Source organism: Microchirus variegatus, assembly GCF_963457635.1.
Source record: "Microchirus variegatus genome assembly, chromosome: 23".
NCBI classification, from domain to species: Eukaryota; Metazoa; Chordata; class Actinopteri; order Pleuronectiformes; family Soleidae; genus Microchirus; species Microchirus variegatus.
The window spans coordinates 4,628,271-4,650,191 of NC_139824.1; the positions used below are offsets into that span (position 1 = coordinate 4,628,271).

General features: G+C 39.2%; 1 protein-coding gene across 1 annotated transcript; it reads right to left on the minus strand.

Annotated features, from left to right (window-relative positions):
• Positions 1 to 1,820: 1,820 nt before the first annotated feature.
• On the minus strand, positions 1,821 to 20,820 carry chrna6 (cholinergic receptor, nicotinic, alpha 6; the record flags this gene model as incomplete). The annotated part of the gene is made up of 8 exons (XM_083909749.1): positions 1,821 to 1,946; positions 3,788 to 4,057; positions 5,051 to 5,662; positions 7,116 to 7,323; positions 8,641 to 8,750; positions 11,124 to 11,168; positions 11,999 to 12,138; positions 20,763 to 20,820. 8 exons carry the CDS (start codon positions 20,818 to 20,820, stop codon positions 1,821 to 1,823), a joined length of 1,569 nt encoding a protein of 522 aa, XP_083765875.1.
• Positions 20,821 to 21,921: the final 1,101 nt, after the last annotated feature.

The following is a 21,921-nucleotide window of genomic DNA, read 5'->3' on the forward strand; positions in this document are numbered from 1 at the left end:
GAATTCCGCGTCTGATGGCTGTTACAGTGAGTAATGGCAACAGACATGTTTGCACAGGAACATATTTAAAAAGCGGCAGCAGGGAGACAAATTGAAGAAATAATACATTTATTTCCAGTGAAGCAAAGATCATTTATACAAACGTGTTTGCGCCCTTCAGCACAAGTTTTGCATTTCTGAGGCATCAAATAAATAAATATGACCAGAAAAAGGAATGACTGAGATTAAACATACCAAACTCTTTATTGTGCTATAAGCATATTTGTGGCCAAAGCTATTAAAAAGTACATCATGCATTATTGTTTTGTTTTTTGAATTGCATGTTTTCTCTTAATATTAAATGTAATAAAACATGACATAAAAAAGATAAGACATTAACAGCCATGGAATTGGATGATAAAAATCCTCTCATGAATTAATACATCGTCATGCTGTTTCAGAACTAATCAAGAATGATTTAATCCAATATTTACCAGGGTAACCGATTACCTTATGGAAAATTAATCAAAACACATGGTTTCTAATTACAAAAAGAAGATCAGCTTGCCCTTATTTGTTAAGTGTTGCCAAATGTGGCACAAATCTGAGAATTTATTGGAAATGACACACAGAAGCAGTGAGCGCAGTCGGCTCTGACAGTAAGCAGCTTGATGAATCAGGCTGGGGGAGTGTGCACAACAGTCATCAATCAGCCTGATGGAGAGATTTACTAGTCACTGGGAGTTTGAGTTCAGTGGGGCACAAAGTTTTTATCATTTCTACTTGATGTAAAAAAAAAAAAAAAAAAAAAAAAAGTTGCTAAGTCCTGAAGGTCAACTGGATGTTTTGATCCAGCTGAGTTCTACTTACGTAGAGGTTAAGTTAAGGTTTTTTATTAAGACCTGAATGTGATCTTTTGACATCAGTTTTATCATATAAATGTTTTTTTATAAAAGAACTATGCCATAGAAATAGAGAAGGCATGTAAATATTTGCAAAAGCTACAAACCAAACCACGGCAACTACTTTGTAATGAATGTCAGCGTAAAACTGGATCTCCTGGTTTCTCTTTCTAAAATAATTAAAATAATAATAATAAAAATAAAAATAAAAAAGCTCACCTCAAATCCCATAAAGTATTATCAACTAAAATCTAGTTTTGGATCAGAGCCTGCATTAACATTATATCTAGTATATATTTTACACTGGCTTGAAAACAGCACAAAACAAAACAAAAGGTGCTTATAAATGCTCATTGAACATTTTAGCAGCATTTACTGACATTTTAGCAGCCATCGATGAACACACTTTCCCATAAACCAGTTGCTTAGACATGTCTCTAAAAACAAGTTACTGACTATTATTGTGTTACATAGAAACCACATTAATAGTTAATTTGTTTAGAGAGAATGAGCATTACGTTTTCCAGACAAATCAATGAAAGAATGACTGAATGACTCAGTGAAGCTACAGGAACAAAGTTTACCTGGCTGTACCGTCATGACTTTGCCTCTGTAATGGCCAGGTTACAGTAACTGTTTTCCATGAAATCTATGCAATTTGATGTGTTAAAATTACATTAAAATCAAGTATTTAACTGCATTAAGTTTATCTTCACTCATTCTAAATGCATATCGATGATCCAAGCAAATAATTTTAAACTCAGAAGCTGCAAATGCAATTCAGAATATGTTCTTAAACTAGTTCAAACTGACAAGGAATGGAAAAAAAATTACGCGTTTCTGTGCAGGTATTATTACCCGATTGTGCTTTAGGACTCAAAACTCTTGTTTTGAACAGACAGTTAGTCACTTGTTCTGGATTGGTCGACACAGCAAAGGTTATGAGAAAAAGCCAAAAAGCGGCTGGAGGAAGAGTCCAACAGTTCCCAGGATGCACACAGTCACAAACACCCAGAGGAAGATTCTATCAATCACCATGGCAACGTACTTCCAGTCATCTGCCACCTGTGAGTGAGGGAGTGATCAAAAAAAGTCCAAGAAAAAAAGAGGAATGTGTCAGTGTTGGGACACGGCATTAAATCAATTGTCAGAAAAGTTGCACAGTGAAAAAGAGCTTAGTCCGATTCTCAGAAGGCGAGAAGGTTGAGAGTGAAAGAAGTAAAACAGAGAAAAAGAGGAAATAGTTGAGCCTTTCATGTAAGCCGAAAGAAAACTGATACATCATTTACACATGAGGACATTACTATGATAATCAAATTCAAACCACAGAGTCAAAAACAGTGACAGGCTTTTAGACAAAGCTTGACTAAGCCATAAGTTTTACATTTCAAAGGCTGCTCTTCCCCTTTGAGATATCTCACACAGTGAAGGAGGGCGGGTTCTCCAGTCAAATGTAAAGAATAATCTGGTTTCACATACACTATTATTAACTTATGGAGCTGGTTTGAATCTGCAATAACACTGCATATGAACATAGCAGGGTCCTCCCAGTTCAGTACAAAGTGTCCTTTTCTGTTTGTTTTCCATGAATGATTGAAGATTTATGCAATGTTAAGAAACACTGGAGTATCATATTTCTTATGAGGCTTAATTCTGAAGTGTCATTTCCTAAAGTGATAAAGCCCAGCTTACTAAAATATTTATTCATGAACAATATCAATATTATTATTGAATTTGTGAAATTAATTCAATGACTTGGAGCCTATGTTTATGGACCAAACAGTCTTATGAACAGGTCCCAGTGCTTCTGTCTGGACTTGTATGGTTGAATTTGCTTATATGAATTAGAATGAATCCATTTAGGATGTAACTATGTTTTGGTAGGGGTTGGGTAGTGTTAACTTACTGAAAATATGTCTCTGTATGTATTTTTTTCCAACAGCAACTCTGCCATAAAGGAGCATATCACCTGGAGTGTAAGGGCCAATTCCAATTCCTATCTTAACCCTCAATCTTAACCCTCAAGCGCAACCCTTAATCTTAACTGGCCCTCAAAACCAAGTGTTGAGGGTTATTTTGTCACTTAGAAATGGGACACCCCTTAAATGCAGATACGTTTTCAGACTGCGGGGGGCAGAATAACGCGAAAGCTGCGTCCAGTCTGTCAACTCCAAAAAAGAAGAAGAAGAACACATTTACGTCACGATTATTATTATTTTTTTTTATTTCAGTCAAGTTATTAGGTTGTTAGTTAGTTATAAGATGATACTCATACAAATACCACAACCACGGACATATTCAGCTGACAGTTACCACACACCACGGCTTATTGAAGGGTAAACCATAGCAAACGATTGCGTGTGCGAAACGGCCGGCTATTGACAAAAGATCGTAAAATAATAAATAATCAATGTTACGCAACAATGACGTCAGTAATCCATAATATGGGCCTAAACTAAGATAATACAATGGTTTTCATATTTTTCATATCTCTATTAACAAAGAAAATACTTAATTTGTATCGCACTCGCTTCGCTGCTTTTCGACGCCATCTTTCTTATGTGAAAACATGCAATGCATTCTGGGTCTCGGAAAATCTCAATATTGAGGGCGATACAGCCCTGAAACTTGCCCCTCAACTCAATTTTTCTGAGAATCAGGACAGCATTTGCACTAGAGGGAGCGCGCATTTTTGAGATTGAGGGTTAAGCAAGGTATTGGAATTCACCCTTAGTTTTCTTGAAGACATTTTACCTCTAATTCTTCAGAAATTAAAAACGCTTTTCCTGAAGAATCCTCCTGGATGAGAAGTGAAATGTCTTCAAGAAAGTCCAGTTGCTATTGGCTTGCTGCCTTTTGGAGAACTATGATCTGATACACGAGAATCGACAAAGACAACTCCTCACCTCTTTGGCCTTGTTGCGGCTCCTCATGTTCTCAGCGATGTACTTCACGCTCTCTATCACCTGTTTAATCTCCGGTGAAACCATAGGAAAGGCCACCACGGTGTTGATGCTCTGTAGACTCAGCTGACGTGACATCTTGCCCATGTCTGGTGTTTCTGGGGTCTCCTTCCCATGCTGGCAAGGACATGGGCTTTTATTTCCAGGGCAGCCCTCCAGAGAAGACATCTTACTGTCTACAAACTCCAGACAGTTGAGAGATCCTCCGCCAACCTGCTGGAGACCACAACCAGAATTCACATTATAATTCACATTTTTCTTAAAGTTGACATTGTAAGGCAATAGACCTGAGACTTCTATAAGTTGTTATTAGCATTACCTGCTACGTGTATCTTTTTAGTGTGGAACTTTTAAAAAGTGTCTCCACACAGTTCTCAGTGCTCACCATGAAGAATTGTCTGACTTCTTTAATGTATTGTCCAGAACTTAAATTAAATTACTCACCTTTACGAGTAGAGAAAGGTTTGACTGGATTGGCATGCCAAAACTTGCAAGCAAACATCTTCATCCCAAGGTATTTTAGTATCACACCTGTGAGCATGTGTGTGGTTAGACCTATAGGAAAGTCTGGGTGTATTTGTGTTGACTGGTTGATGGCCACCCCCCCACAAATTGTTCTAGATTGTCCATCATAAGCAACTCTTTTTGCATTAATACAAGTCAATCAAGAGTGATGACTGTCAGACATGGAGAAATCACTGCTAGGATTTTGTATTGTGTTACACCCATATTATAATGAGACTTAGCAGGAAAAATCCCACAAATTGCTGCAGGGATGTTGTATGTTTGTCGGTCAGCCTAGGGAAAAAAAAACATTCACTCTTGTTTCCTCAACAAAGGGCCTGGGGGATTTGTCAATTTGCTTTTTCATCATTGCAGACAATAATCCAAAAATCCTGACACAAGTTGATGGGGAAACAAATAATTTACAGCTATTTTGTAAAGTGTGAAGTCTAAGTACAATCACCTGAAGTAAAAATCATATAAAGTTAGGTCATAAAATACAACATAGTCGTATACATTTAGCAACACCATGAGTAAGGTTCTAAGTTGTCGACCAAAAACCTATTATTATATTCATCTGCATGAAATTGAGTTTTCTTGCTATTCTAATTTCAGGTAGATCCTAATATGACTCAAAGTCAGTTAAACTTCAGTCTTAGCTGGATAACAAGTGTGCAAGTATGATGGGAGTGGACCATTTACCTGCATCAAGCTATTCTTCCTTTTCTTCCCTCCTTTCCCTCCTCCACCTTCTCCTCCCCCTCCAGCTCCTCCTGCCTCCCCACTGCTGTCCAACCCCCCAGTCCTGCTGTCTTCATCCGTCGGTCTCCGCATCAGCATAATCCTTGGCAGCGCTTTGAGAAATACAGAGCGCACCCAGCCAGGCATGGTGTGGGTCATCGGCGTGCGGTAATGTACGTTCAACACAAACACGGTGATGACAATGCTGAGCGTGACAAAGATCATTGTGAAGAGCAGGTACTCGCCAATGAGAGGGATGACCAGCGACGTGGAGGGGATGGTCTCTGTGATAACGAGCAGGAACACAGTGAGGGAGAGCAGGACGGAGATACAGAGCGTGACCTTCTCTCCGCAGTCAGACGGGAGATAGAAAACCAGCACTGTGAGAAAGGAGATGAGGAGGCAGGGGATGATGAGGTTGATGGTGTAGAAGAGCGGCAGGCGTCGGATGTAGAAGGAGTAAGTGATGTCGGGGTAGATCTCCTCGCAGCAGTTGTACTTGATATCGTGCTTGTAGCCCGGAGCGTCGATGATTTCCCACTCACCGCTCTCCCAGAAGTCTTTCAGGTTCACCTAAGGGATGGATGAAGACCTTAAAATCATCCCACTTCTTAAAATAACCATGACAATCAATGTGATGCACGTGTTTTCATCTCTGACAACGAGGACTTCATTGAATAAGAAGGTGCAACATTACAAATGAAAGGTCCAGTGTGTAAACATTTGTGAAATTTTAATGGTAAATCTACAGATTGCAAAAAAAAGTTTCTCAATATGGTTCTACTCTCTCCTGTTTTCCCTCTTCTTCTTTGTGGGTTAATTACTCAGATTTATGTAGGCGAATTTATTAATAAATAAATATGATTCTGTCATATTTGTGTAGTAAGCTTCCCCTTCAAAAGTTAAAACACTAGCATTGGCTGGGTTCATTTTGGGCTGCTCTAGAAACATAGTGGCCAAAGGTAACAACCTCTGTTAGGCAAGACACATACAAGGCTTATTCCAAAGCTTGAAAGTAGACTTCCGGATACTATTTCCCTCGCCTGCACTCTCGTGTTTTTTAATGGACAAAGCGGAGCTCCGCAAGATAACACTTCCAGGAATTGTCTCATTGTGACGTAGCAATGAGTGTGGAAGTCAACGTTGCATGTTTTATCTCCTGTACTTAGACTGAGGCGGACTACAAAAACATGAGTGAGTCGTTTTTGTTCACATTTTGCCTACTCATAGGGCCTCCAGAGTCCCAGATATAAGTATTAAAATAATTAAAAAGTTGATTTTGCATAACATGTCTCATTTAAGCTCACATACAATCGTACTAATATTTAATTTCCACCACTAACCCCCCTTAAATGTTACACACTGGACATTTAAAATCAGTTCTCACCTACATTTTATGTTCATGTGTTAAAAACTTACAGCATACTAATCAGAAAAAAGGCAACTAATCTCATGGTGATAGGAAAAGTGAAGACAAAACTGATGAATCTGCAAATGCATCCACCAATAAAGGACTGTCTGATGTTAAGAATTATTTAAGATTATTTAATTATAAAAAAAATATATTTGATTGTACTATTAAAAGAAATGAAATGATGAAAGAAACCACACATTTCTTTCATCGTGTATTGATAAAACTAAAACATTAAATATACAACTGTGAAAATCGAACCAGCAAAAGCTGTGTTCTGCTAAGAGTTAAACAAATAAAACACTGGAACCCACACCCCACGTACTGCAACTCATTAGCATATTTCATTGAACTCTCCTCCTAAATCGCACTTTCTTCAAACTCTGTGCCCCATTTTATGACACATTTTAAAAATGCAAGGAAAATGTAATGACATGGGAGCTCTCTCCACTGCTGCAGCTTTTATAGACTGTGTAAAGCTCTCCATTATCAGTAAAACTGTGTGTAGAATCGTAAAAAAAAAAAAAAGAAAAGTGGGCCTTGCATACACACACACACACACAGACAAAACTAGATGTTAATAGTGGATACAGTCACATTAATACTGTCACTGACCTTGGACCCAATAAGTACCAGGTCAATCTTGGCTTTGTCATAAGTCCAGGAGCCAAACTTCATGGAGCAGTTTTGATAGTCAAAGGGGAAGTAGGTGATGTCCATGGGGCAGGAGGATTTAAAGATGGCAGGAGGAACCCAGGTGATGGTACCATCAAACTTCAGCAGAGCCTTGGTCTTATCCTCCACTAGGAAATCACCTACAGCGCTGTAAAATATATGATGTGTGTGTGTGTGTGTGTGTGTGTGTGTGTGTGTGTGTGTGTGTGTGTGTGTGTGTGTGTGTGTGTGTGTGTGTGTGTGTGTGTGTGTGTGTGTGTGTGTGTGAGTTTTCACAGTGACAGTATGAAGATTTATGAGCAGGTGCAGGTGTTGAATGGAACACAAAGGTTAGAGGGAGCCATCAAACAGTGAGCAGAGATGAGGTGAAAATGTAAGTGAGGAACACGAGAGGGAGAAAGATAAAGAGGTTGAGGTAGAAAAGAGCGAGAACATTAGGATTATAAAACTGAGCACAATGAAAGTGCATTACACATTAAAGTGAAACACAAAACTGCTTTTATGAATCACCATTTCAGTGGAACCAGAAATGAAATGCTATTAAGTGAATTAAAAATGGGAGTACAGCAAAACTGACCCTGCAAAACATGCTCTTTATGCTTAAATGTTATTACAGTATAATCTGTCACATTAGAATGTTTTGTCTGCCTATGAACACAAAACAGAAATTATTTTGAAATACTATACTTTTATGATGTTGATATGTGTTTATAAACACACACAAAGCTCAATGCAATGCTCTGTCTGTTTACAAATTGAATTCAACTCTATATTCCCAAGCTAGTGGCTAACTGTGTAACTTTACTGTATGACAGTAAAATTCCGGGCTTCAAAAAGCACGTGGTTAAAATCCTCAGGCTGAGATGTTTATTGTGATTCTGAGGCGTAAATGAAAACCAGAGACGAGAGAAGCCCCAGAGTTATGGCATGAGCTGCTCAAATCAGATCAGCAGAATCAGTGACCTCTTTTACATGTCTTTTCATAAAATCTGACTTGATCGCTTTCAGTTTTTATTAATTTTATTTTGCATTATTCACTCTAATTATTATCCTCGCCTGACATTTATTATACTCTTAATGTAAGGGTTAGAATTTATTTTGTTGATGTTATGTGAACCATTTTTAATCCTTTGGATGCCAGAAAGAAGGTTTCTGCTTCAAAATGCAAACCACAGGCTCTGGACCAACACTTCATTCTAAGACCATTCTAACCACACACATTCTAAGATTAAACACTTATACAAATGTATAGGTACTATAGGTTGTATAGCTAGTAAATGTCTTCCAATAACACTTCCTTACAGTTACACAGGAGGAGGATACTCCTCTCATCTCTCATATCAGACACTTTGTTTACTCAATTGTCCAATGGATTTTTAAGGATGATGATGCAAGGCCTAACTTTGTCATTATTCAGTCATGTATATAATTAAAACTTCTCTGAAAAACAGTTTTTCATCCTCACTTGTTGTAGAGAACGATGTCAGGTCTCCAGATCTTGTTTGATGGAACTCTAATGAACTCAATGCCGTCAAACTCAGCGGGCACCCATCGCAGCTTGTAGTCATTCCAAATCTGAAAAAAAAGAAAAAAAGAAAGAAGATGGAAACATTTTGCACATAGTGGGGAGTCAACCATCTGTTTTGAATGTTGTCTTCTACACTGCATGCAGTATAAGTCACTGGAGACACTCTCCTCAAATACAGTACATGTTCATACTGCAGCCAGAACGTTGTGGTGTTTTATGGTGAGTCCAAATAAGGATTTCACTGTTTTACTGTTGTATTTGCACAAAAATTAGCAAAAGTGTTTAGATTTTTTAAAGGGCATCTGAGATAGAAGAGTAGAATATGAGCAAACAGCTAAGTTATAGACATGGAAGATTCTCTTGCTGTTCTGTCAAAATACCTGCGGGTAACATTTCATGAGCCGTAGATCCATTAGTCTTGGTTATTTGCATATCATTCAAGATGAATTCATTCATTAGCAAGGCTGATTAATACCCAGTTACGACCGGGGAGCTGTTAAATTAACCACCTCATGCCACACTGGCTTTTCCATTTATCTATTCCAGCAGGTAACGGTATATGAGAGATGTAATATCTGATGGGTCAACGTGTGCAGTGTATTTTTATTTACAGTGAATATATTTGTACCCTTAGTTTTTATTTTCATGTCAAATCTGAGAAGGAAATGCACTTGATCCCTCCTTGTATGCATTTTTAATGTAGCATAAAAATAAATTATTTATTTATGTATGAATTTTTCTATCTACATTATTATATTTAAATCAGGATCAATCAATCACATTCAATACAATTTTATTTGTATAGCCCACAGTTTACAAAACATAGTTTGTCTCACGGGACTCCACAAGGTTGGTAACATCCTCTATCCTTTGACCTTCGACCAGGGTATAGAAACACTACTAGGATGGGGCACTAACAAGAAAGAGAGTTTTTTGGGAGACAAGAGCCTTTTATTTCTCTCCTCTCATCATTATTTGATTTCATTTAATTGCCAAGGAGCAGCTGCATCAAACAATATTTAAATCTGGCTCATTTTAACAATCATCTAATTCTCCAATTTGATCCATTATGGGTGATCATGTGATTATATAATGCTAAAAAGAATAGCAACATATATGACATTTATATATGAACAACGAATGCTTTATATAGAGAAAAATATTTAAAAATTGTGCTCTGTAAGAGAAGAAATATCCTGCAGTGTTACTGCTGAGGGGATTAGGTCAAATGGACACTCTAAATTGACCGTGGGTGTGAGAGTGGGTGGTTGTGTCCCTGTGATGGACCGACGCACTGTCCGACTTGTACCCCGCCGATTGTCCTATGTCAGCTAACATTGGCACATCCCGTAGAAGATGATGAATGGATGAATGGATGTTATGCAGAACAGATGCAATAAAGTCATTACGGGGACACTTTCTGAAATGCCTTCCAATGTAAATCCACTGGCTCTGATTCAAGTCTTTATGAGTGACTGTGGTGTTGACACAGCTTCTCATTAGTGATGCATTGTTATAAATAAACAGCAAAGCCATTACAAACAGCACATGAGCTCAGCCCGTGCAGGCCTTTGATTGAATTTTAATTGGAAAGCTCAGAGATCACAGACACCACAAAATTCATCAGCATGCAACTGTCATTTTGCCTTGTACAAACTTGTGTGTGTGCGTGTAATCACGCCCTGATTGAAATCAGACAAATGCCTGCAATGTTTATAGTAAAAAGAAATAGAGATGGAGAGTCAGTGAGGAAAAAGGAAATGGGGGAAAAAAAAACACAAGGTACTGGAGATGTTGCAGTTTGGATAGAAGGATATGTGAGGTCACTCTATAGATCTGCTGAGAGGCAGAGCATGACGAACCATAATGCTAATATTGATCAGCTGCTGATGTCTGACTGAGATGTGTTGTTTTTCTTGGCCCCTGCCCCTTGTATTATTCCTCATTTTTAGGAATGTAATGATGTTATTAACACACACACACATTCACATGACCCCTGCTGAGGCTACCTTTGTTTCTGTAGACCTTAAAGGTGCCATATGTAAGAATGTGGCCAAAAACGGTTACGACATTCAAATTCAAAATACCAAGGTCTTTTAGGTTTTGTTTTCTAACGTAACTGGTGGTAACCCGTGGTTGCTCGGCAGCTGAGCTCGGCGCCACATGCCAAAACATGATTTCAAAACATAAACAAGATTTGCAGTCTGAAAAATATATTTTTAATGCGAATATTTTGGCTGTACTGTTGTTGTTGGTGAGTTCAGTTTGTTTTATGAACATTATTCCTGAGTCTCTGTGACATATTAGGAGGATTTTATGGCCAGTTGCTTTAGATTTATTACACAATGCACCTTTAAAATAAGGGTTGTGTCAATTTAACAGAGTTATACATGACATTGCTTGTGTGAGCATGTACTTACATGTCTGAGCCATAAATTAGTTTCCATGATCTGATTTACTTCATCCTGCAGAGACACAGAGAAGGAACGGCACCTGTTAACATGAGGAGCTGCGTCTTTAGGATTTAGTGTGATGTGTTAAAAGGTGCTCAAAGGAAAGAAAAGGATACAAATCTACACACCACACAATGGGATTTGTCCTCTCATCTCTGTCACCTAAAGCTGGAGCTGATTGGTTGAAAAGGTCAACTATATGAGCAAGTGAATAATAGATGGAGATGCTCCTCTCCACCTTTCCCCGTGACCCTTATTCAGTTTTGATTGCAAACCGGTGATCGTCCCAGAATTCCACATGAAGCACGTACAGAGACACATCAGTCACACATGCACACAGCCACCGTTACACAGTGACACATTCACTTAGTGCACTAATGTGCACATGTGCACATTCACACACTAACCTTTAGATTAATCTCACCTTTCTGAGCAGGAAGATAGAGCAACACATCCGTGGAGACTGAAAAGGTTCGACTGAAGGCAATTTTCTCTTAATCTGAGGATTTTCAATCTGAGCTGAAAACCTCTCTTGATACGGGAATGTGCACATTCTCTCTCTCGCTCTCTCGCTCTCTCACACACACACACACTAAATAAAGGATGTATTCACGTTCTGCTTTTTCTGCAACTTATCTTTTAGCTTTTCTATGATAAAGCTGATCATGGGAACAAATCTCGCCGTTCACACACTCTCATTATACTGATTTCTGACACCCTCAACTGTTTCCATATACCATTAAAAGCATGACAGTAGGAAAAGAATGTGCAAAGGTGCTCCAGACATGGGTTTATGTTGAAAAATTGAAAGACTCAAGTTGTGTGTCGGCGGTGAAGCTTACAACTTTGACCAGCTGCGAAATAGAAACCTCAAACTCCACGGTGACAGGGTCAGAGACATTCTCCACGGGTCTGATGAACTGGTTATATCTTCTGAACAGTTTCCTGAACAGCCGGTCCTCGGCTTTGGAGGAGAAGCAGCCTGAAGGAGGCAGAGGCAAAGAAACAATTTAACAATGAGACAATAAAGCTGCAAATTCAGCACAAGTCAAGACTGATCATGTCCACCATGGTGGCTCTTATCATGCTGAAAGAAAGGGGGGAGACGAGAGAAAAATAGCCAGAATCAGCCTCTTCTGATTTTCACATCAATAAGTCCTTTGAGTTTGTGAAGTAAATGTTTTAAAACACATTTTAAACATGTTTTTTTAAAGGGTCTCTTTAGATCATAACTTCTCTGCTTAGTTCATCAGTGTCTACTTTGAATGGTTCTGTGACATGAGATGCAGGTGGTTTAAACTGAGTGAAAGCACTGAATATTTCTGTAATATACAAGGCCACAGCAGCCATATACATTACACATAAGGGTTTATAATAACTGGGTGTTATATTTAATATTCTCTCATATTTTTGTCACATCAAATAAAACTATGGGAGGAAAACGCTCATCATTTCGACAAGCACACACATGGCCTTACTGTCCTCAAACTGGACTCACCACTTCATTTCATTTCAATTTATTTCAGTTTCCCATGAGACTTTTGTCATTAATTCCTGTTTCCAAACTCATCCCCTACCCGCATTGGGATGGATTTACAGATGTCTTGATATATTTTTTTTTTTAGATCTTCCAGTTGCTCACTTACGACTCAGCACCACACTTCCCTAAACTTTTATAACTGCAGGTGTTCTTGAAAAAAACAAATTATAACCCTGGTATATTCAACCGTTAAATGGCAATAGATGTGTTGAAACAGCTAAAATCAGCCAAATAACTCACCTCACATCTGTCCAGTAACAAATCACAATACTTTGGTAGAAAAATGTTATCTAATCTCCTGACAACAACAGCAATGTCATATTAGTAGCCAGGATCCATACCTTGATTAAATGTTTAGTTCAATATGTGCTGTTAAATAACAATATATTATATGCCTCAATGTCATGGTGAAATATCCAGTTATGTCTAATACGACGTTAGATAACTTAGAGAGTAAAAATAGTACAAATCATTTTAACTGACCTAAATACATATATTAGTTAGGTGAAGTATTACTTTAAAAGGCTATGCTGCCCCAGAATAGAATCACATTTAAACTCAAATCAAATGCAATATCTTGAATGGAGATAAATCACAGTGACAAAGCATGTCTCCTTCTCTTCATCTAATGCTTGATTCATCATAATTTGTCAAAAATATAAGGATGTGTTTGGCTCCATAAGGTTTATTTACTAGTAATCCACAAAAGAACATAAAAGACCTGAGGCACAGTTTAAGCTTGTCAACTCGAGCAATGCATGGGAAGCTATTTTCATGCTCTGCAGTGGAGTTGCAAACGTCAGCATGAAGACAGAACAGGAAACAAAGTGGGGAAAAGTTATTTTAGCAGCAACTGTGTCTCCAAAGTAATGCAATGATGCTGTAGGTTTATGTAATCGTACAAATATTACCTGTGGTTAACTGAATATTTCATTGGAATGATACATTTGTTGAATCTTTTTGATTTTAATTATTTTATTTCCAGTCAAGATTTATGGGCAATATAAAGTGCATGTAAAGCAATGCAAAAGTTCTCCTTATGGTAGAAAACAGAATGAGGAAATGTGAAGTTGTGGCTTACATAATTATTGATTTAAAGGTGAAGTAAGTAGTTTATAGTGACATCTAGAGGAGAGGCTGAAATTTACAACGAACTGCTCCTCTGCTCACCCCCTCCCTTCCCTGAGCGCTACGGTATCCTCAGCCGATCAAATGTCGTCGTCGTCGTCTTTCTCCGTGTCAGCAGATGAGGTTCGTGAGGCGAGGGAGAGGGCGAGCTACCACGGCCGTAGCAGACGAAGCGGAGAGAGTGGAGGCGGGACTTCCGCTACAAGTAAAGCGACGCTTGATTTGTTCTCTCGCGTTTGTCCTTACAGGCTCCGGTAGAAACATAGCGTCTCGCTGCTAACAGTGGCTATGCAACAGCAGCCCGCGTTATTTTACATGACTTTTTGAAACACTACGAAAATGAAACAAAAACTATTATACAGCGACTAGACAATGCAGGAGCACATATTATGTATAAAAAAGTGGATTTTGGGTTATATAAACCCATAAATACAACACAGTGTCCCTTTAAGTCTTCCACTAGAGAATTTTCAGGTGTGTCTAAAAATATGACTTGATGATGCACCAAAGCTATAATTACGTGACACCTAATTTTTAAACACTTAGCAGCTTAGTGGCAAAGTGGTTAGTAACACATTTTCCTGACCGCTCACAAAGTCAGAAGATATATTTTACTTCACTTTACACAGACTTTAGAGTATTTCACTTTAATTAGCTCTTGTCCGTGATTATGATAGATCTGTGATAGATCTTTATGGCCATAAGTCTATGCTAAGCAGCAGTGGAACTTTACTCCTCTCAAAGATGGAAGCAGTTATTGTTGGTTGTGAGCTCAGAAACTTTTCAAAAAGACAAGTTCAAAGTTCCTCACACCGTTTGACTGTGTTGAGGGAAACCGAGTCATGACAGCAATCCCTCCTGCGGCTTGTGCAGGTGATTACGCACTCTTCTTCCTTAAAGAAATCAACTTATTTTATAGTTGTCTAACAGAATACCTGGTTTTTCCACAACTCCTTTCTATTATTATGTATATCACCTTCTTCTCAGCTGGGTAGCAGCTGAATGGAGAAGTGGGTGCAAGAAGAAACGAGAGGTAAAAAATGGACAAAGAAAGAAGAAGAAACGTAAAATCAAGGATGCTAAAAATGAGAGGAAGCAATGAGACAGAGACACATATCACCGAAAAGAATTGAGCAGATTTTAACTCGAGGCTCCTCCGTTTTTTGTTTTTTTTAAATAATGTGCCTCAGCCAAAAATGAATTTGGGATAGATGAGTGAACAATCTCTTCATTAAAATTAACTCTCGATTATGAAAGATTGCTGAACCTATTACATCAAGATCCCTCCCTCAAAGGCAGGAGATGGATAACCCTCTTCATGCAGACTACAGTGACACCAGGAACCCAGCTGGTGCTGAACTCCTGGTGACAGCCCTCTGGAGACAACGACATGAAGAATTTGAAAAATAGTAATACAAAAAACGCAGACCAACACAAGACACACGTGCAGAGGAGAGGAAGCAGAGACAGACTGAAAGCAAAGCCTTCTTAACATGTCATTCAGAAGATTATGTGAACACAGACTTCAGAGGCCTCTCTCTCAGAGCTGCCTCGCATGTGCTAATGCTATGCTAAACAGAGTGATATAAAGGAAAGCAGAGTATGGCGATAAACACTTTGCATCCACTTCAAATCCTTTTTTCTTCCCTATTACTTTTTTTTGGACAGGCACGTGATTTGAAAAAAACATTTATATAAGAGAGATAATTTAATGTAGTGTAACTTTTATCGAAATGAAGAATTTAGATAAACCAAAATGTACTGTCATGGTGCTTCATCTTGTTAGTATAATGGCAAAGGATGAGCTGCTCTCTGCTACATGTAATCCACAATAACACCAGCCTTTTGATCTCTCCCTCTCTCTCTCTCTCTCTCTCACACACACACACATACACAGGTTTGCACAACTATCCTTCTTAGAACCTTGATTTTCACGTTTTTTGGAGTAATTTTAATTTTTCGCCGATTTATCAAGCTGCACTTTTGCTGAATTATCACGCTACACCAGGCAGGCAGTGGCTCATCAGCAGCAGCTGCGCTGTGTGGAGCGGAGGGAGGTGGAAGTGAAGAGGCTGTCCTCACGGTGGGTGAGACATTTTCACACGGTTCAACGCAGAACATGGTGTTATACTTACACGACGAAGTCCGTGTCCATTCACCAATACGCGAGCACATATTTATTTAGCATTAGCACGCTACTATTTTGCGGCTAACTTGGCAAACCTGTTTCCAAAGGTAAGCTAGCGAGGCTACGATAAGCATTAGCTTAGCTAGCTGTTTAGCTAGCTGTTTTGTGACTGTCGGCGTATTAGATTTGTGGCGGGCACATACTTCCTACGGGCACTGCACTAGTAATAATAATAAGTATTCAACTCAAGGTGCAGTATCTGTCAAAACTCACCTAGAAAGCAACATAGCTCACATATGCAGTAGATCCTAAGAGATATTGAGATTTTTAATGTGTTTATGACGTGAGGGTTGAAGGTCGACTTCCAGGGATGACTGAGAGCGGGAAATTGAAATAGAATTAGGAGAAGGGACAATAAGTGATGGAGAACCATTTTATGGGCTGTTTGAGAGGATACTGCAAAAGCCATTTAGCTTTCATCCTCCCCTGATAATTCAAATGCTTTTAAGAGAGTGTGTGAGAGAGAGAGATAGAGAGAGAAGAAGACTGAGAGAGGGGTGGTGAGAGTAAAAGTGTGTCTTCACTTTTACATCTTTATTATGTATAATGCGTGTATGGTAAACACTGTATAAAGGAGCCATTTCTCTAGCAGGGAGCTGCTTCACTGTGACTTTAGCTTTTTCTCTCATTGTGCAAGTGATGCTCAGGTGGAATGAATGGAATTTAAATGACAGATTAAAGGTTAGAGGGGGATTAAGCAAAGAAGAAGGAGAGAAGAGAAGAGAAAGGACGGATAAACCTGCCTAAGAAAGACGATGACAGCAACATGAGCTCAGAGATTGGTGAGTGAGGAAGTGTGGAGAAGTGAGCGGTGCAAAGAGACGCCGTGTGTGTGTGTGTGTGTGTGTGTGTGTGTGTGTGTGTGTGTGTGTGTGTGTGTGTGTGTGTGTGTGTGTGTGTCAGGACCAGTAGACCACACACGGAGACCAAAACCTGGTCCTAATTAGCTAGAACCTAATTTAAGTGCTAAAATTTTCATTTTGGTTAATTTAAGGTTCGAGTTAGACATTAAATGCTGATTGTTAAGGTGAGGGATAGCACTTTGTGTAGGATTACCAAATGAATGGAAGTCAATGCACGGTCCTAAGAAAATTAGCTCCACAAACCAGTGTGTGTATGCGTGTGAGAGGGTAAATAGGTTTTTCTCACAACTGTCAAACCCTAAAAACAACTTACTTTCTCTTCTTTTCTCCTTTGCCACATCATATTCAGCTGATATCCTGCAGTAGGTCCACTGTAGGTCTATTAAAAGCCATGTCACATTCACACAAGACTGCCCATGTATCTGTGTGCGTCTCACACTCATTTTCACTCAGAAAGAACATTAAAATTTTCACCTTCAAAATGAGGAGATCAAATAGAAATTGCACATCTTTCCCTCAAGGCGCCCTCCCTAAAAAGTGGGTTACATGAATTTAAATATGATTAATGTGAGAGAACGTTTCAACCCTCATTCTCAACAATGAATTTCTAATGTAGAAATTTACATTTCATCCAGATTAGGTTGGGAGCCTGAAGTGGCCATACATTACTCTTTACTAAACGACTCTTTGGAGCATCAAGAGCGAGAAGTTTCAGCTTTAATTGTCTTCTTTAGAGCAGTATATCAGCTCTATTTCAAAAGAAGATGTTAATTGTGTTTTATGTATAAATGTTATGTCTCTTGTTCTTTATTTATTTTTTAGTATTATATAATTGTACTTTTTTCCGACATGCTACCTACCATGATTATTTTGTGTTATTTTATTATTATTATTATTGTTATTACTATTATTATTATTATTACTACTCCTACTACGATTTATCTATTTATTTTGACCGGTTTTAGTCTTGTGGTTTTCTTGAAACTCATTGAAAAGCAGCACAATCAAGTGAACAGGTCTGTCAAATGTTTATGAAAACAGGTGGGTGTTGTGAGGCGAGCGCTGCAGTCTGACTCAGTTCCTGTTTCGCCACGCCCTCTCTGCTCACACACACACACCCACACACACCCACACACACACACACACACACACACACACACACACACACACACACACACACACACTTCATCACCCTGTTCACTGACCGGATCATCAGTCATGCATTCAGAGACATTATAGAGAGCAGCTTCTTTGTGAACACTAGGGACAGCATTGTATACAATGTGAATGTGAACCTACAGGCTGAAATAGCACATTAGTAGCACATTTTGAAACTGCCTAAAGCAAATTATATACTGCATATCCATATATATTTTTGTTCTCCAGCTGAGCAGTCGTCTGGTGCCAGCGTGAGATCGCACTGAAACTGGAAATGCATTGTCCACCATGTAACAGGAAATATTTATGGGGTGGAAGTGTAATATGAGCTTTCTTCAATGTATCTGCAGTGTGTGTCCGCATGCACTCACATGGAATCACTAATGCAACAGTATTTAATGTAACATGATGGCTCCTATAATGCATTTGTTTTGTAAACTTCTAACGCGCTTTGACAAAAATACCATGGATCAAATCACCCAAGAGTTAGGGGGAATTCCAATTCCTTGCTTAACCCTCGATCTTAACCCTCAATCTCAAAAATGCGTACTCCCAATTCTCAGAAAAATTAAGTTGAGGGTCAAGTTTAAGGGCTTGAGATTTTCCGAAACCACCCTTGGGAGCAAGGGCTACCCAGAATGCATTGCGTGTTTTCACATAACAAAGATGGCGCCGAAAGCAGCGAAACGAGTACACTACTCTACTACAATTTATCTTTGTTAATAGAGATATAAAAATGATGAAAACCATTGTATTATCTTAGTTTAGGCCCATATTATGGATTACTGACGTCATTGTTGCGTAACATTTATTTTTATTTTACAATCTTTTGTCAATAGCCAGCCGGTGCGGACAATCGATCGTTTGCTATGGTTTACTTTTCAATAAGCCGTGGTGTGTGGTAACTGTCAGCTGAATATGTCCGTGGTTGTGGTATTTGTATGAGTATCATCTTATAACTAACTGACAACCTAATAACTTGACTGACAAACGGATCGTAATAAATAATCGTGACGTAAATGTGTTCTTCTTCTTCTTTTTTGGAGTTGACAGACTGGACGCAGCGTTCGCGTTATTCTCCCCACTACAGTCTGAAGACGTATCTGCATTTATGGGGTGTCCCATTTCTAAGTGACACAATAACCCTCAACACTTGGTTTTGAGGGTTAGGGTTAAGATTGAGGGTTAAGATAGGAATTGGAATTGGCCCTTATTCCAGTTCAGATAGTGAAAGTGAGTGTATTTATAAAGAGGTCTAGTATTGTGACACTTTAGACCAATGCTAATGCGTTCTTAAATGTGTGTGCTTGAACCTCTAATGCTCAGAGAGAAAAATCTCAAACACACACAGACACCTTCCAGCCGAGTGGGTCACACATGGCACAGGAATGTGTGCAGAGGCTGATAAACCATAAAAGAGCCCTATCTCCAGCCCTGCATAAATCAGATAGCTGCTATTTGAGCCCTTGGAGCAAATGTTTACGTTAATGCTTTGAAATGCCGCTGCATAATTACCATCCGGGCATCTTATTCCACACAGTGGCCCGAGGTCAGATCCAGGCTCATGCCTCAGCTGTGGTCAGTGGTTAAGCTACCCCTTTACACCCACCCTCCCCCATCTCTCATCCTCTCACCTTCCTTCCTTCTTTCTTCCTTCCTTCCTTCCTCATCCAATCAATTTTTGAATTAGTTATAAAGTAAGGCTGTAAGATAATCCGAATTTGAATATGACAAACTGGAACATCAAAATCAAAGGACACTGCAGTTGTTTGATTAATAAAAAAAAAGATGCATGGTGAAATGAAGTAGCACTGCAGATTGCTTCTCACAAAAAACAATCAAAACTTTCTTTCCAGACATTAATACATAATGTTAACACCTGACTTATTAGCTTTAACCAAATATCATAACCTCTTAAAACTTAATCTACTAGCTGTAATCATAATTTATAGAAAATATCAGCTTTGTCTCCACTAAAATAAAGACAGTAATGACAACTTTACACAACTTTTCATTCAAACTGGGGCAGAACAAAATAAGGTTATCATTTTCATCCAAAGACGCACATTTTTGCAGGAAGGTTTTTTTTTTTTATCAGTTCCCTCCAGGCGCCAATCCCCCAAGACTGAAAACCGCCTATCTGCTCTCTCTCTCTCCCTCTCTCTGTCTCTCTTCCCTTCTGCGTGTTTGTGTGTGTGTCTGTGTGTGTGTGTGTGTGCGTGCGTGCGTGCGTGCGTGCGTGTGTCTGTGCGACCTACAAACTCATTCACCAGCTGTGAACATAAGAAACGCGTCCTGTAAACAAATTCTAATCTGTTTTCGTTTCCTTAAATCTTAAGTAAGGGCCTTAAGACGCAATTTTAATTCATGTTTTCCCGGATTGATCTGCATTTCTAGTCTTGGATGCGGTTTACCTCACTGGTCTGTCGTTTAATAATCTGGATGGTTTTCCGTCGGTCATTTCTTGAATAATGAGACTGGGGGGGTTGTAGTTATGATTATCGACATATTTTAAGCAGTGATTTGGCTTTTACACACAGGAGAGACACTCTTCTGTTGATGCCTTACAGTTGGAGGAATAAACCAAACTTACAGGGCATGTTAAACCACAATCATACGCTTTCTCTCGCACCTGAAGCGCATCTTTCACTTTACACCTAAAACCCTCTCACGTTGCTCCACCAGCATCAAATCGTCATAACACTCTTCTTAGGATAAATCCAACTTACCGTGTGATATCAAAACCACTAGAAGAAGCGGCAAAGTCAGTCTCGCCGCCGGCTGCATGTCTCCCCGGTGTCGTTTGGGGGATCCTCCTCACTTTTGTCTTTCTTTGTGAAGAAACTCTGTCTGATTTTGACGAAAGAAATGACGTGAAATGCCACTTACAACGTGCGTCTCTCCTCTGGCGCCGTCTGTCTCGCTCTGCCGGTGCATGCGCTCCTTCCTAGTCTGATCCGAAATTGACTTGGCTCGTCGTCCCTCCCATATGAGCAGAGAGCTGGCACATTCATACGGACTTGTTGGGGAAAGAGGGGAAAACGGCCTGTAAATGGTAATAAAGTGATTTTGTGGTTGACGCATAATCAGAGATAAATATGATATTAAAAAAAAAATAATAATCTAAATCAGAGATTTGAACTATTTTATCTCACTATGTTTGTCGGTGTTGTGTAGTTTTTAGACTTTACAAACAAACACTGTGTGTGTGTGTGTGTGTGTGTGTGTGTGTGTGTGTGTGTGTGTGTGTGTGTGTGTGTGTGTGTGTGTGTGTGTGTGTGTGTGTGTGTGTGTGTGCGAATAGAAAAGCTTCTTTCTGTCTCTGTAATATAGTGGAGGACACATGAGCTGTAGGCGCAGATAATTTCAGTACCATAGACAGCTCCTCTGTGGTGTTTCAATGTGCGCTGTCCGCTGTACTTAGATGACCTGCGCGTTTCTGCGATTTAGATGTGATTTCACACATTTTTACACATTTATTCCACAGGGGAAGTCCCCTAAATTTGATTTCGTAATCCTGACGAGTTAACTACATCATTATTGTTATCGTCTCTTGTGTGTTGATGTAACGTGTTGTTTCGTTTCCCGGCCACTAAACCGCAGCACTGCGCTGTGCTACACTGCAGAGTTAAACTTGGACTGTTCCGAAATCACCGCTTGTGACTCACTGAACCACGGTGCTCGTATTATACGAGCCCCCCTCCTCTCTGTGTCTGTTTACCAGCAGCCTCTGGATCGCGCTGATTTGGTTTAATTTTAGCCCGTCATTTTCCACGCTTGGTTTGACGTCATCAAGCCAAGTAATTAAGGAGGTAATAGTCGAGCTGAGATGAACCGAGAGTGAGAGAGAGATACTGGGTTTGTCTCTTCACTCAAACAAACTGACCC